This window comes from Spinacia oleracea, chromosome 6 (genome assembly GCF_020520425.1).
Source record: "Spinacia oleracea cultivar Varoflay chromosome 6, BTI_SOV_V1, whole genome shotgun sequence".
NCBI lineage: Eukaryota > Viridiplantae > Streptophyta > Magnoliopsida > Caryophyllales > Amaranthaceae > Spinacia > Spinacia oleracea.
The window spans coordinates 62,693,193-62,707,694 of record NC_079492.1 but is presented as its reverse complement, the minus strand read 5'-3'; the positions used below and the strand labels follow the sequence as shown (position 1 = coordinate 62,707,694).

The window sequence follows — 14,502 nt, the reverse complement described above, 5'->3', positions numbered from 1 at the left end:
TTTATCCCATTCTTGGTCTATTCATCATTTGGATCTCAAAAATGCATTTCTCCATGGTAATCTCACCAAAACAGTTTATATGCATCAGCCCATGGGTTTCCGTGATCCAAAATATCCAGATCATGTTTGCTTGTTGAAGAAATCTTTATATGGTCTCAAACAAGCTCCTCGAGCCTAGCATCAACGATTTGCAGATTTTGTCGCATCTATTGGCTTTTGTCACAGCAAATATGATCACTCTCTCTTCATTTATCATCATGGTTCTGATATTGCTATCTTCTATTATATGTTGATGATATAATTCTGACTGCCTCAACTGATGCTCTTCGTCTATCAATTATGTCTCGTCTGAGTTCTGAATTTGTGATGAAGGATTTAGGTCCTCTTAGTTATTTCTTGGGCATTGCAGTAACCCGCCATGCAGGTGGTCTCTTTCTATCTCAGACAAAATATGCCGAGGAAATTATTGAACGGGCAGGTATGGCATCCTGCAAACCGTCACCCACACCTGTTGACACCGGCTCAAAACTGAGCTCCACCGCCGGTACTCCATATGATGATCCTACGTTTTATAGTAGCCTTGCCGGTGCTTTGCAGTATCTCACATTCACCAGACCGGATATCTCCTATGCGGTGCAACAGGTTTGTCTTCACATGCATGATCCGAAGACAAAGCATATGAATGCTCTTAAGCGCATTCTGTTCAAGGTACTCTCAGTTTTGGCTTGCATCTATACAAATCATCTGTTGCATCACTCATATCTTATATAGATGCAGACTGGGGTGGTTGTCCTGACACTCCACGATCCACATCCGGTTATTGTGTTTTTCTCGGTGACAACCTGATCTCCTGGTCCTCCAAACGACAACCCACCTTATCCCGTTTTAGTGCCGAAGCTGAATATAGGGGGGTTGCCAATGTTGTTTCTGAATCTTGCTGGATCCGTAACCTACTTTTGGAACTTTTCAGTCCGATCCGCAAAGCTACATTGGTGTATTGCGATAATGTTAGTGCAATTTATCTTTCCGGCAATCCTATGCAACACAAACGCACTAAACATATTGAAATGGACATTCACTTTATACGTGAAAAGGTATCTCGGGGTGAGGCTCGTATCTTACATGTCCCGTCTCGCTATCAGATTGCTGACATCTTCACCAAAGGTCTTCCGCGCATACTCTTTAATGATTTTCGGGACAGTCTAAGCGTCCGTGAACCTCCCGCTTTGACTCCGGGGGTGTGATAGACACCGTATATTTATATTTTATATTTTGTAACAATATCCTGTAATTATGGAAAGCCTCCAAAAACCCTAACCCTACTGTACTATGTATATAAGCATTGCTTTGTATTTTAATAAAACTCATGAACTACAATTCTCTCACCATCCATTACCATTTTGGGAGTGGTATTAGGTGGGAATGCAAATTTGTAAAGAAAAACACAAAGTTTGACACAAAATTTCATTACCATGATATTATTCTCTTTCAAAATTACACTTAGATTTATTCACATTCCCACCATTTATTCCCGACTACCAAACGGGCCGTAGGAGTACATGGATTTAGTTCTACTCAGAATTAAAAAGGTTAAATTCTATTTTGTTTACAGATTTTTTGTACGAGCAAATTAAGAACTCACTAGGTGCCAACAATCCTGCTGGTATCACCTTGGTCTTGTGATTGCCTCCGAAAATTCTTGCTATTCCAAAGTCTGATATCTTAGGATTGAGATTGTCATCCAACAATATGTTGCTTGCTTTAAGATCCCTGTGAATAATCCTTCCTCTAGAATCTCGATGCAGGTAAAGAAGTCCAAGGCATATGCCTAGGATAATGTTGAATCGCTTTTTCCAGCACAGAATTATCTGAAATGTAGGATCTGAGATTCAAAGAATTTGGAATTAGCCATAACTAACAAGATGATAAATTACAAATAAGAGTAATGATTAATCTAACGATGTAAACACAATTACCAAATAGAAGTGCATCCAGGCTTTTAGTTGGCATATATTCATACACAAGCATTTTTTCGTCCCCTTCAAAACAACATCCCAGCAGCTTGACAAGATTTCTGTGCTGAAGTTTTGAGATCACCAACACTTCATTCGTGAACTCCTCAACTCCTTGCCTAGATGATTTTGAAAGTCTTTTAACCGCTATCTCTTGCCCGTTTTCTAATTTTCCCTGCAAAGGAATATACAACATTTTTCAGATTTCAGTTCCTGGTTATCACCCACAGACAAAATAAATTACATTAGGGTAAAAAAAGTGTTTTCAATGTAGTTACCTTGTATACTGTGCCAAAAACACCTCGCCCAAGCTTGTTAATTTCCTGGAAATTGTCTGTTGCGGCTGCCAACTTTTTCAATCCAAACACCGGTAAATCTCCAACTACAGCTTCCCTATTTCGGCCTTTAGGCATAGACTTTGTAACACTCATCTCTACAACAATAAAAACGTTCTATTAGAAAATATAGCCATAAAAGAGTTTCGATTAACAATATAACATGCAGTATAACTCAAATAAATTGGGGGAGAATCACCATTTCTTCAAAATATCCACCACCATACACTATACATGAGTACAAAAGTTGTAGCTATTCTAATAACGATCATCGCTATAAGAATTATTTTCCATTTCCTAGGGATAGTATTAGCTGAAAACAGAACATGACAAATTTTTAATATCATGTACAAGAATATTAAATACCCAAATGATTCTGCAATACAAGTCTGTGGGAATAACATAAAGGGCAAGAAACTAAGAAGAGGAGATGTAACTTATTCTGAATAAGCCAAACGGAGGGAAAGATCGAAGCCTCTAGTATATAACTCATTTGTCTCAATTAAGCTGCCATTCCAGATCATACACCCAATACTTGGATAATAAGAATAAGAATCACATGTACAATTCCTTAAGCACATAATCCTACAATCATCAGCTCCATGTGCGGAATACCACACAACATTATCTGGTAGATTCACAAATTTCAACTTCAAAATAGGTATTGCTTGTTCGTCACACTCTCATGAATGGTACGGCAAAAGTGAATTTGTGGGATGCTCAAAAGTCTGCCAAATGATTGTCTCACAACGCAAAACAAGATTTCCTGTATCCAGAAGCTGAACAACTGTATTCTTTCCTTGTTGAGATACATTTGACGACCAACACACCTTGTTTTTACCATCCAAGAGTTGAAGATTTCCATCTTCTGATATTCTAAATACCCCTGAAGAATCACTAATTGGGTTATTCCTGTTGGCTACCCATACCACTTACAATGTATCAACAGCCTTTGTGTTATACCATTTTCCAGCATAATGATCCGTCGAGTTTATGGGGATAAATATACCAAATACAAAAATGTCATCACTAGACTCTATTGTTTCAGGGTCTCTAAGAAATTGGGTGGTTGTAATATTTTCTCGAGCTAAACAGAACTGAAAAATAACCAACAGAGAAAGAGAACAAGAGTGTGCACATAAACCATTATGTCTACAGTTTTTCCCCCCATATGTTGAAATCTAAAAGGAAAGAAAATACAGATGCTCTACTTACGTTTGAAACTTCCACCCAACAACCCAAAGGGCCTGGCCCCTGTTATCATTGTGTTAAAAAAACCAGTCCACATATAAGCCCATCAGAAAGCATAGGACAATTGGCCGGAGTGATGTTTGTAATTGTATTTGGCCCACAACTGATAAATAGCATTAAATAATAATACTTCGTCCTTGTATAGCTGCATTCTTGCATTCCCAAAAAATCCTTACAGCTCCTTGGTAGATGGTACAAGCTGGTGGCTAACTATCTATAGTAATATATGAAGTAATAATCTTCACAGTAATGCAACCTCATATCAAACTTGTGTTTTTCTTCATGAATTTTGATTCTCACCCAATACCACCCATAAGATGTAATGATTGGTAATGAAAATTTATGAAGAACATGAGATAATTCATTCTCGGATATCGCTCTAACCCCCCCCCCCCCCCCCCCCCCACGGGAAATGATAAATCCAAGGAATAATTCACTTCTTCCAAGGAAATTATCTTTGAAAAAATGTGGATTTCCTTGGAAGAAGTAAAAATTTCCTTGGATTTATCACTTCCCCCCCCCCCCCCAACAGCTGGCCCGTACAAAACTTCATTCACGTACAAGACCAAACACATAATGTTAAGAATCAAGTACCAACCCCACACCACCTTTCATTCACGATTCTATACTCGTACCATTATGCGAACCAAACGCAACTGAAGGCCAAAGCAATCTCTCCTCTTTAAACACCAACTTGGCAACTTGACCTTCACCTGCGGCCCTAACCCCATTCAATTACTAGCTTTTCTGAATACATAAATATTTTATTTGGCATGTATTCATAAACGGATAAATCAAATAGGTTATCTTCCCCATCTACACAACATGCCCAACAAGGCAACAATCTGACAAGATTTCTGTGTTGAAGTTTCAAGATTACAAGTTCACAACTACTCAATCATAAATTCTTGCTGGCCTTGTATGCATACAACTTTCAAAAATGTGGATACCTAATATGATTTCTATCTGCATAAAGTTCTACTACCTAAGTCTTCTTAGTAAAAGCGATTTATTACCTTGTACGCCAATAACCACCTCGACTGAACTTGTTGCTTTCAGAAAAGCTGTCAGTCGCAGCTAGTAAGTCATGGAATTCATAATGACTTGTTCTAGCAACAACCATGTAACATTTCCACTTACTTCCTGGCTTGTTGTCTTCCCTGCTAAAGCAATAACCATACATATCAACGTTCCTAGAAATAATTTTACAGATTATATATTTGGTGAGAGAACAGAAGATGTCACCGTATAATTGATACTTCATTTGATTGTGTAATGCAGAAGTACCCATCAACCATTGTGAGTGCAATACTCTATTTGATGGTGCCTGGTGTCATCTACTTTATAGAATCAAGTTGGCAGCCATATTCCTAAGCCACAAAAACCCATCTTCTTGCCGTTAAGTAGTACTAGTACCACACTGCACACGTGTAGTCACGTCATACCCACTATTCTGATTCCCTGCATTCAATTCCTGGTTATTCTTTCATTCCGAAAAGAGCCTCAAGCAACTATGAATTGACAAAGTAGTTATGTTACAACTCCCAAATTATCCACACTTCCATACATATCACACTAAATCTCAGTTTGTAGGGTCTTCCGTAATACTGTCCAATGCCCTTTATCATCTTTCCAATGTGTTTTAACAGGACACTATCATGACTCATGAGTCAATACATAGTGTTTCATAACTTTTCCCTCACAGAAGAAAATGCCAAACTAATTAATTGTGCCTTCATCATCATTTTCAAAACGAACCCTTAACTGGTGCAAAACAGTACATCGATCATACTCCAACAAACACATGGCCATCCAAAGGTCCGATACGCAACAGGGCGGTCCTATCCTAGATGAAAATTTCAGGTTGATTATTACCGGAAATGAAACATCCAATTCATGGGTCTGAAGTGCTCTTCCAAGACGAAAGCAGTGACCATGTGTTTGTTTTCACAACAATGGTTAGTTCCATAAGTGGAAACATCGTGTCCACAGGAATGTTAAAATTGTGCCAGAAGAAATTCTGGTATTTGAAAGAAAAACAAGGTTTCAGTTATCAAGAAGCTGAGAAATGAATTATTTACCTCATGATCAGCTGTTATGTTTGATGAACAAAAGGAATTGAGTTTAGAAACCCTATGGGAAGTGAGTATAGCACATTGCATTAAGATTTAAGTCCAACCGTAATAGTTAAGTAGGAACACTTGACAAGAGAGGGGAATTGTTTCTTGGGAATTTGGGTAAGTTTCTTACAGAATTTAAACAATATAAAAACAACGATCATTAACAAAGAAATATATGAAACTGAGGAACCTTCTTGACACTAATCAAGAAGGAAAACCTCACAATTTTTTTGTATTAATGTAATAGCTCTATTACGAATACACTCTTTAACTCGAGTTCTTCTCGAACAAGAGCTCCTCACAGCAATCCCCATTGATTACTGTGCTCCTATTTCTCTCTCTGACTTAACTCTAAGTCACTCAAGGATCACTAAACCCTTAACCCCAAAATACAATTTTGATAATACACTCTAATACGTAATAAAGCTTATACGCAATAAGGAACTCAAGGAACACCCTTTTGTAAACCGACTTTGTGAAAACGCTTAAGCTCTTTTTGGAATATTATTTGCAGAAATCAATTGTGTTTGTAATAGTGAAAAATCTTCTCCGTTTATAGAGGAGTTTTGCCTAGGGTTAGTTACCCATGTTACCCTCAACTCCCACTAACTGTTACTAATTAGTAACTTGGGCATAATTGAAGAGAAACAAGGGAGACTAATTCCAACCACTAGTTTGCACGTTCAATTGAAAATACTGGGAGTAATCTTAGGATCAAGGAAAAATCTTTTTGCTTGGAAAACAAGGAAAATATAAAATAGAATCCTATGTTTATTTTTATTAAAATCATTTTATTTATTTTTCAAATATTTTCTAATTAAACTACTCATATTTACAGTTAATATTTTCGATTAAAACGTACCTAAAATGTTCATGTTCCAAATTACACATAGACAATATTAAATACTCACATAAATCCTAAAACATAAACTCATATGTCATAGTCTTCATGCTTGCACCTTTATGAAGCTTCACTCGAAGTCTTCACAATTTATTCCTTCTCTAAAACATCGAGGGTCCACATAATATACGAGGATCTCGCCTCAGGAACCCGCCTAAGGATCTTGCCCTTCTAAACTTGTCGAATGATTATTTCTTCAAAGTAATGTCTAACATTGATCAAATGACTTGCGTATATTCCAGTTTGCTTAGTTTATCCAACTCAGGATCTCCCTAACTTAACATTGTCCATCAAAAGATCTCGGGACCTAAATAGCAACATAACTTAACCAATAGTCAAGAGTTTGCTTTGTCATCATCAAAACTTTAGGATCAACAATATTCCCCCTTTTTGGTGATGGCAACAAAAGCAAACCTTCACTGAACATAGTTATAAACATTAAACATAAATTAAAACTTCGAAAATAAAATAAGGTATTAAAAATAAAATTAATTAATAAAACAACCTAAATTTTTTTAACTTACATTGAGAAGAGAGTAGTAAAACATGGACTCATGTGATCATTTGAGAGTGTTTGCATTCATTTCCCCTGGCGGCATTTACAAAAAGTAGGAAAACACAAGACTAATATATACCATTTATAGCCCCCTTAGATCAACGGGTAAGTGTCAATGTACTCAAGGTGAATATAAGACAAAAGATTAAACAAACCAAGTTTTAGAGATACGATTTTTAGAAGTTCCACTTAAACAGAAGAAATAAAAAGCATAACGTTTCCTAACAAAGGGTTACATACCAAAATAACAAGTTCCATCAAATAAAAAGCATAATGTAACACAATGGATAGGACCAGGTAAGAGAGGTCGGGGAGGAAGAAAGTTTAGGTTCGTGAACAAGATACTCAAGCCTTGTAACTGTCATGTAGGGATGTGGAAGAGTTGAACCCATATTCTGAACAAGAGACACTAAAGCACCCACTTGTTCCTGTAGTTGAAGCACCCTAGCATTTGTAGTTTCTTGAAGAAGCACCATACGATCCATATATTTCCTTAACTGTATCACCTGTTCCTTGAGTTCCTCCTTGGTGTGATCCTTTGATCCCAAGGAACTCGAGGAACCAAAAGCTACAAATCCACCAAAACCAGTGGCGGATCTTGAACCAATTATTAGGGGGGGCCAAGGGAAATTTTCTTCGCAAATTTAAATCACATAAATACTAATCAAAATAATGATAATATAAATCGTTTCTACATTTCAAAACATGTGTGTTACTTCTTAATTTCGTAGTCAAAATAATGCCCTACATTTCAACAATCTAAAATCATCAATAATAGACTTTATACTAAATGTTTTAGAAATTTTCCTCTTAATGTAGATAACCAAGCTATCTGTAACATAATCGTCTTCCATCTTATTCCTTAGTCTTGTCTTCATAATTTTCATGGCTGAGAACGCCCTCTCTGCGGTAGCTGTCGAGACAGGAAGAGTCAGAATAAGACGCTTGACAATCCTGTTTGTGCCAATTGTTGGCACACCTCTTGTAAGGTAGACATCTCTGTGAAATGGGGATCATCCTTTGTATCACAAATAAAGTGTTCTAATTGATATTTCAAATTGTGAATCTCTTGTGGTGTGAAATCCATTGGATAATACTTTTCTGCAAGAGAACAAATTTGATCAACATCAAAATTTTTGAACCCCTCTTTTGGCTCCAACATTGATGTGAACTTCAAGAGTTCCATTGCTCTCTCACTAAATCTGTGGTTGTTCTCCTGCAACTGTTTATCAATACTAGCAATGAATATTTCAACCCGATAATAGTGATCCATTGTTACCTGATCTGGTTGATGTTGAGCTCTCCCTTTACGAGCAATGTAAGGAGAACTCATATCAGGTATCAAAATATTATGTTGTTCACAAAAAGATCCAACTTTCTCCACAAGATTACTCCAACCATCTTCCCTCATCTTTTGAAGGAGTGATTTAGTAGTAGATACTAACTTTACGGCATTAACAATATCTTGATTTTTTTGTTGCAAAGCCTGAGAAAGGACATCAGCAGTTCCTAAGATACTCTCCATCATATGTGCAATAAATACGAAGTCATATGAAATCAATAAATCCAAAGCACCATCAGCATCCCCACGCTAATGATAATTGCAAGACTTATCAACCTTAATTTTTTCCAAAACAGACACTATTGCATCATACATTTTAATCAAACTACGAATAGAGTAAATGTGTGAACCCCAACGTGTATCACCAGCACGTTTCAAAGTACCCTTTTGATTAGCTCCTCTGCCGGTCTCCAGCTCACCAATAGATAACAAGAACTCTGTTTCAATTGCCTTTGTTGTTTGCAATTCATCTTGTCGTTTAGGAGATGCACATATGACATTGACAATGAAACTCAAGTGAGAAAAAAATTGATGAACATGACTGACATCTCTAGAGGCAGCAACCAACGCAAGTTGTAAGCGATGTGCAAAACAGTGCACATAATAAGCATATGGACAATCAGAAAGAAATAATGTCTGTAACCCATTCCATTCACCTCTCATATTACTAGCACCATCATAACCCTGCCCACGTATATTTTCAATTGCTAAATTATTTCGAGCAAGAACAGTGCATAACTCACCTTTGAGGGTTACCGCTGTAGTATCTGAAACATGTACAAGGTCAAAGAAGAGCTCCATAATTGACCCGTGTTTATCAACAAATCTCAAAACAAGACCCATTTGCTCTCTCTTTGATTCATCTCGAGCCTCATCAACAATGATACAAAATTTTGAGTCTCCAATTTCTTCTCTGATGTAATTACGAACCTTACAAGATATAATATGAAGAATCTCTTTTTGAATTGAAGGAGCTATGTATTTAGCATTATATGGAGCTTGCCTTATTTCCTTGGCAACATCTTTATTGTACAAGGCAAAAAATTTCCTGTACTCAAGAAAGTTTCCTTGATTATCTGAATGGATAGACTCATCATGGCCTCTCAAAGGACAAGCTTAAAGAGTTAATAAACGAATCACATCAATTCAGGCCTTAAGACGTAGTCTATTCTGCTTGATTAGTGCTTCACTTTGCTTGTTCAAAACATTGCGAATATGTCCCTTTTGTTTCCGAATCCCTTTAAAAGATTGAACTGCATTTTTATGTGATGAGCAAGGACCTTTTCCAATGTGAGTAAGAAAAGCACAATCTTTTCCGTTATTCACCCTTTTCCAATTTTTGAAACCACTTACTGTAAAGGTTTCCATTCGGGAATTAGGTATTTCATAATATAAATAGCACGGTAGACAAAATGCAGCATCCTTTGAAGGTGAGTACTCTAACCAGTCAGGAAACGTATCAAACCAAGCACATTGAAAACTACGACGATGTTGTATTTGCCCCGACAATGGGTATCTTTTCAAGCGAGGTTGATAGACCTTCAAAATCTTATAAGCTCTTCGTATTTCATCTCGTTTTCCAACTGGATAAACCCACATTGGTGGACTTAATCCCGGATCACGTTCTAGAGAATTGATACCAATATCCACAATATTGATATTATGCGTTGCAGGAACTTCTTCTTGTGTTATACCATCCTCAGTGGACGGAATTCCATCATTCGTTCTTTGAATGTAAGAAGGCCCTTCTTCTCCAGTAGATGTAGGTGTATCTTTCTCTGGGTCTTTTCGTTTATTAAAAAACGACGTAATATGTTTTTGTTTGCCCATAATTGACTACTTTTATCACCAAAAACCACCTGAAAGGTTGAACATACATGTTTTAATCAATGAAAATACATAGAACATTACTCTTTAATCATTAAAACAAACAAATGCCAAAATTATTTAGATAACTTAGGGTATCTAACTGTTTTCTCTATCTCTAATTAACTAATTGATTCATGAATAAACGACTGCCAAAATATGTAGTATATATATGTACAATGTACTTACTCTGGTTACTCCCGAATCCCAAAAAGTCCAAATAATGTAGTCAAATTACAAATCCAGTTCTACTATTGCTTCTTGCTACTTTGCTAGTTGGCAATGGTGGATTTTACAATTGCTTAAAGTATAGTCAAATTACAATTGTAGTAGAAGGTCAAATTGCAACTGTAGCACAAAACTATAAATAATTGAGCAATTGTAGTATAATCAAATTACAATAATTAATAATGTCAAATTGCTTGTTAATTTGCAATTGTACATTTTTATGCCAACAAGGCATAGTGGATTAGTGGAAGGCTGGAAGCCAAAATCCGCAAAGTCCAAAACAATGGTGCTTTTCTTTCATTTTTAAGTGAAATTCGAACAGTTTCAGAGGGAAACAAATCAACAATTACATAAATTATCAATTGCATTAATTCATTAATTAGGAGAAATCTACAAAATAAATTAAGAATGCACAACAAGCCAACAACATAATAGATATAATTATTTAAATTAAAAAATTCACACCCTAATTCCTAATTGTTCAAATAATCAAATAAAACTCAGAATATAGACATATACTGAGAGAGGAAATAAGGATTAAAGAATACCCCCAATTGAGAATTTGGAATTTTGTGAAACAATGATTCTTTAATTCTTCTCCTTCTTGGTTCTTCGAGCTTCTTCTTTCTTGGTCTATGGGAAGCAAATTTTCAGCAATTTAAAAAATTTAAATGTTATAGAATTTTTACTTTTCTAGTTTGGGGAAGAGATGAAAAAGTAAAAAGTACTCCGTAGTATTCTACTCTTCTTGTCTGACATAGTGACATACACCAATCAAAACACAAACCCACGTGATTCCCTGAATAAGAAATCCAAGAGGATTGATGAATTGTATAATATATTTTGTCCTTTTTTTTTTATAAGTATGCAGGATAACATCCGGCTGAATTGTGTAAATATTTCAGGGGGGCCCAATAGAAAAGCCTAACTTTGATTTTTATGTTTGGGGGGGCCTGGCCCAGGCAGGCCAGGCTTAAATCCGCCCCTGACCAAAACCAGTAAAGCCTGAAGAAACTGTTTGAGGGGGAGGAACTAGGACTAACTGTGGTGGAGGAATTGGGATATCCACCTTAGGTGTAGGAACTGGGGGTGTGATCCTCTCAAGCATAGGATGTTCCATTTCCTCCTACCCAATTACTACTGTTTCCTCCAATTCTTTTTCCTATTTATCATCCTCATTATCACAAGATATATCAACAAAAGGCGGGGGACGGATCACCTTAGGATCCCTAATAGCTATCCTAATGCTCATTCGTTTTCCTTTAGGAACAGTACAACTTCTACTTTCTTCTCACTTTGTTCCTCTTCCTCGTCACCCGAGGACCACTTCTAATTTCATTCACTTCAATAAATCACGTTGAACAATTTGCTCATTTTTTAGAGGCAATTCTAGATACGCATAGCCAACTTTATAATCGGAAAGAACACAATGGGATAGGTGTTTGATCCTTAAAGTAGGAAAATTTATTGGAATTTTGTGTTCAAGACAATACATTAGAAAAGCATCATAGAGGTTTGTCAAGGTTCTCTTGTGTTCGAGGAACAATCCCTCTCCTACAAGATTAAATAGCATCTTTTGAATAGGGAGTGGGAATTGGTCTTGGTTAGTCAATGAACTTTGTGAAAGGTCACCACCAATGGCCTACATAAGTCGTTCATTAGTGACCACATCAATTTTAATTTTGGTTGTCTTCCCCTTAACATACAAATCATAACCTGCATTTGGCACACCCAACAACTTCGCAATATAATCGACATTAAAATCAAACGAAGTTTCATTGACACTACTATAGCACACACCATCAACACACCTAAAGTTTGCACAAAATTCATTCATAGCTTCTTGAATAATTGGAGTTCTAGAATGGACACAAAATAGGCTTACCGGTTTTGATGGGTTAGAATTTCTATGAGTTCCTCAAAATCGTTTGCCTCACACCATATTTGATTAATAGCAAACCCTTTAGCCAAATTTGCATCCTGACCCGAGAGGACCTTAGTTGGGGAAACTTCCCCCTTAGATCGACTACCACCTTCGACCACAGTGGTTGGGGCGCCGGTTTTGAGAACAGTTGGGTGAGAGGTCACCGTGGTCGAAGGTGGTGGTCGATCTAAGGGGGATGTTTCCCCAACACAGGTCCTCTCGGATCAGGATGCAAATTTGGTAAAAGGGTTTGCTATTAATCAGACATGGTGTCAGAGAAACGATTTTGAGGAACTCATGGAAATTCTAACCCATCAAAATTGGGTAAGCCTATTTTGTGTCCATTCTAGAACTCCAATTATTCCAGAGGCTATGAATGAATTTCGTGCAAACTTTAGGTGTGTTAATGGTGTGTGCTATAGTATTGTCAATGGAACTTCGTTTGATTTTAATGCCGATTATATTGCGAAGTTTTTGGGTGTGCTAAATGCAGGTTATGATTTGTATGTTAAGGGGAAGACAACCAAAATTATAATTGGTGTCGTCACTAATGAGCGACTTGTAGAGGCCATTGGTGGTGACCTTTCACAAATTCATTGACTAACCAAAACCAATTCCCACTCCCTATTCAAAAAATATTATTTAATCTTGTTAGGAGAGAGATTGTTCCTCGAACACAAAAGAGAACCTTCTATGATGTTTTCCTAATGTATTGTCTTAAACACAAAATTCCAATAAATTTCCCTACATTAATTATCAAACAGCTATACCATTGTGTTCCTTCCGATTATAGAGTTGGCAATGCTTCTCTGTTGACCTTGGTATTTCAGAGTTTTTTTGTGGATTTGCGTGATTATGGAGAATTGCCTCTCAAAAGTGAGAAAATTGTTCAACGTGATTTATTGAAGAGAATCAAATTACAAGTGGTGAATGGGAAATTATGCTGGCCCTCGGGTGATAAGGAAGAGGAACAAAGTGAGAAGGAAGAAGAAGTTGTTAAGAAGAAAAAATTAGTGGTGGTAGTAAAGGTTAAAAGGGTAGTTTCTAAGGGGTCTCCTAAAGGTGTTCCTAAGGGTGTTCCTAAAGGAAAACCAATGAGCATTAGCATAGTCATTAGGGATCCTAATGTGATCCGTCCTCCGTCTTTTGTTGATATATCTTGTGATAATGAGGATGATGAAGAGGAAGAATAATTGGAAGAAGTAGTAGTAATTGGGAATTGAAGGAGGAAATGGAACATGATATGCTTGAGAGGATCTCACCCCCAGTTCCTACCCCTAAGGTGGATATCCCAGTTCCTCCACCATGGTTAGTCCCAGTTCCTCCCCCTCAAACAGTTTCTTCAAACTTTACAGGTTTTGGTGGATTTGCAGCTTTTGGTTCCTCGAGTTCCTTGGGATCAAAGGATCACACCAATGAGGGACTCAAGGAACGGGTGGTACAGTTAAGGAAAGATATGGATCGTATGGTACTTATTTAAGAAACTATAAATGCTAGGGTGCTTCAACTACAGGAACAAGTGGGTGCTTTAGTGTCTGTGGTTCAGAATATGGGTTCAAGTCTTCCACATCCCCTACATGACAGTCACAAGGCTTGAGGATCTTGTTGAAGAACCTAAACTTGCTTCTTCCCCTACCTCTCTTACCAGATCCTATCCATTGTGTTACATTATGCTTTTTATTTGATGGAACTTTTTCTTTTTCTTTTGGTATGTAACCCTTTGTTGGGAAACGTTATTCTTTTTATTTCTTCTATTTAAGTGGAACTTCTAAAAATTGTATCTCTAAAACTTGGTTTGTTTAATCTTTTGTCTTTTATTCAACTTGAGTACGTTGACACTTATCCGTTGATCGGAGGGGGCTATAAATGGTATATATTAGTCTTGTGTTTTCCTACATTTTGTAAATCCCACCAGGGGGAAATGAATGCAAACACTTTCAAATGATCACATAAGTCCATGTTTTACT

At 36.9% G+C, this 14,502-nt stretch overlaps 2 protein-coding genes across 2 annotated transcripts; one reads left to right on the top strand and one right to left on the bottom strand.

The window, feature by feature from the left end:
- The first annotated feature begins 339 nt into the window (after positions 1-339).
- On the top strand, positions 340-846 carry LOC110801799 (uncharacterized mitochondrial protein AtMg00810-like). Its single transcript, XM_056832277.1, has 2 exons — positions 340-708; positions 772-846. Exons 1-2 carry the CDS (start codon positions 340-342, stop codon positions 844-846), a joined length of 444 nt encoding a protein of 147 aa, XP_056688255.1.
- Positions 847-8,766: 7,920 nt separating this feature from the next.
- LOC110801801 (uncharacterized) lies at positions 8,767-10,347 on the bottom strand. Its single transcript, XM_056832276.1, has 2 exons — positions 9,798-10,347; positions 8,767-9,632 (listed from the first exon to the last, which is right to left on the bottom strand). Exons 1-2 carry the CDS (start codon positions 10,345-10,347, stop codon positions 8,767-8,769), a joined length of 1,416 nt encoding a protein of 471 aa, XP_056688254.1.
- Between the last annotated feature and the right edge of the window lie 4,155 nt (positions 10,348-14,502).

What these genes read in the sequence shown, in the direction of transcription:
- LOC110801799 (XM_056832277.1), top strand. Translation starts at nt 340, where the DNA reads ATGTCTCGTCTGAGTTCTGAATTTGTGATGAAGGATTTAGGTCCTCTT. An exon ending in TTAAGCGCATTCTGTTCAAG is followed by an intron (nt 709 to 771) that starts GTACTCTCAGTT and finishes TATCTTATATAG; the next exon opens with ATGCAGACTGGGGTGGTTGT.
- LOC110801801 (XM_056832276.1), bottom strand. Translation starts at nt 10,347, where the DNA reads ATGGGCAAACAAAAACATATTACGTCGTTTTTTAATAAACGAAAAGAC. An exon ending in TCTTACTCACATTGGAAAAG is followed by an intron (nt 9,633 to 9,797) that starts GTCCTTGCTCAT and finishes TAACTCTTTAAG; the next exon opens with CTTGTCCTTTGAGAGGCCAT.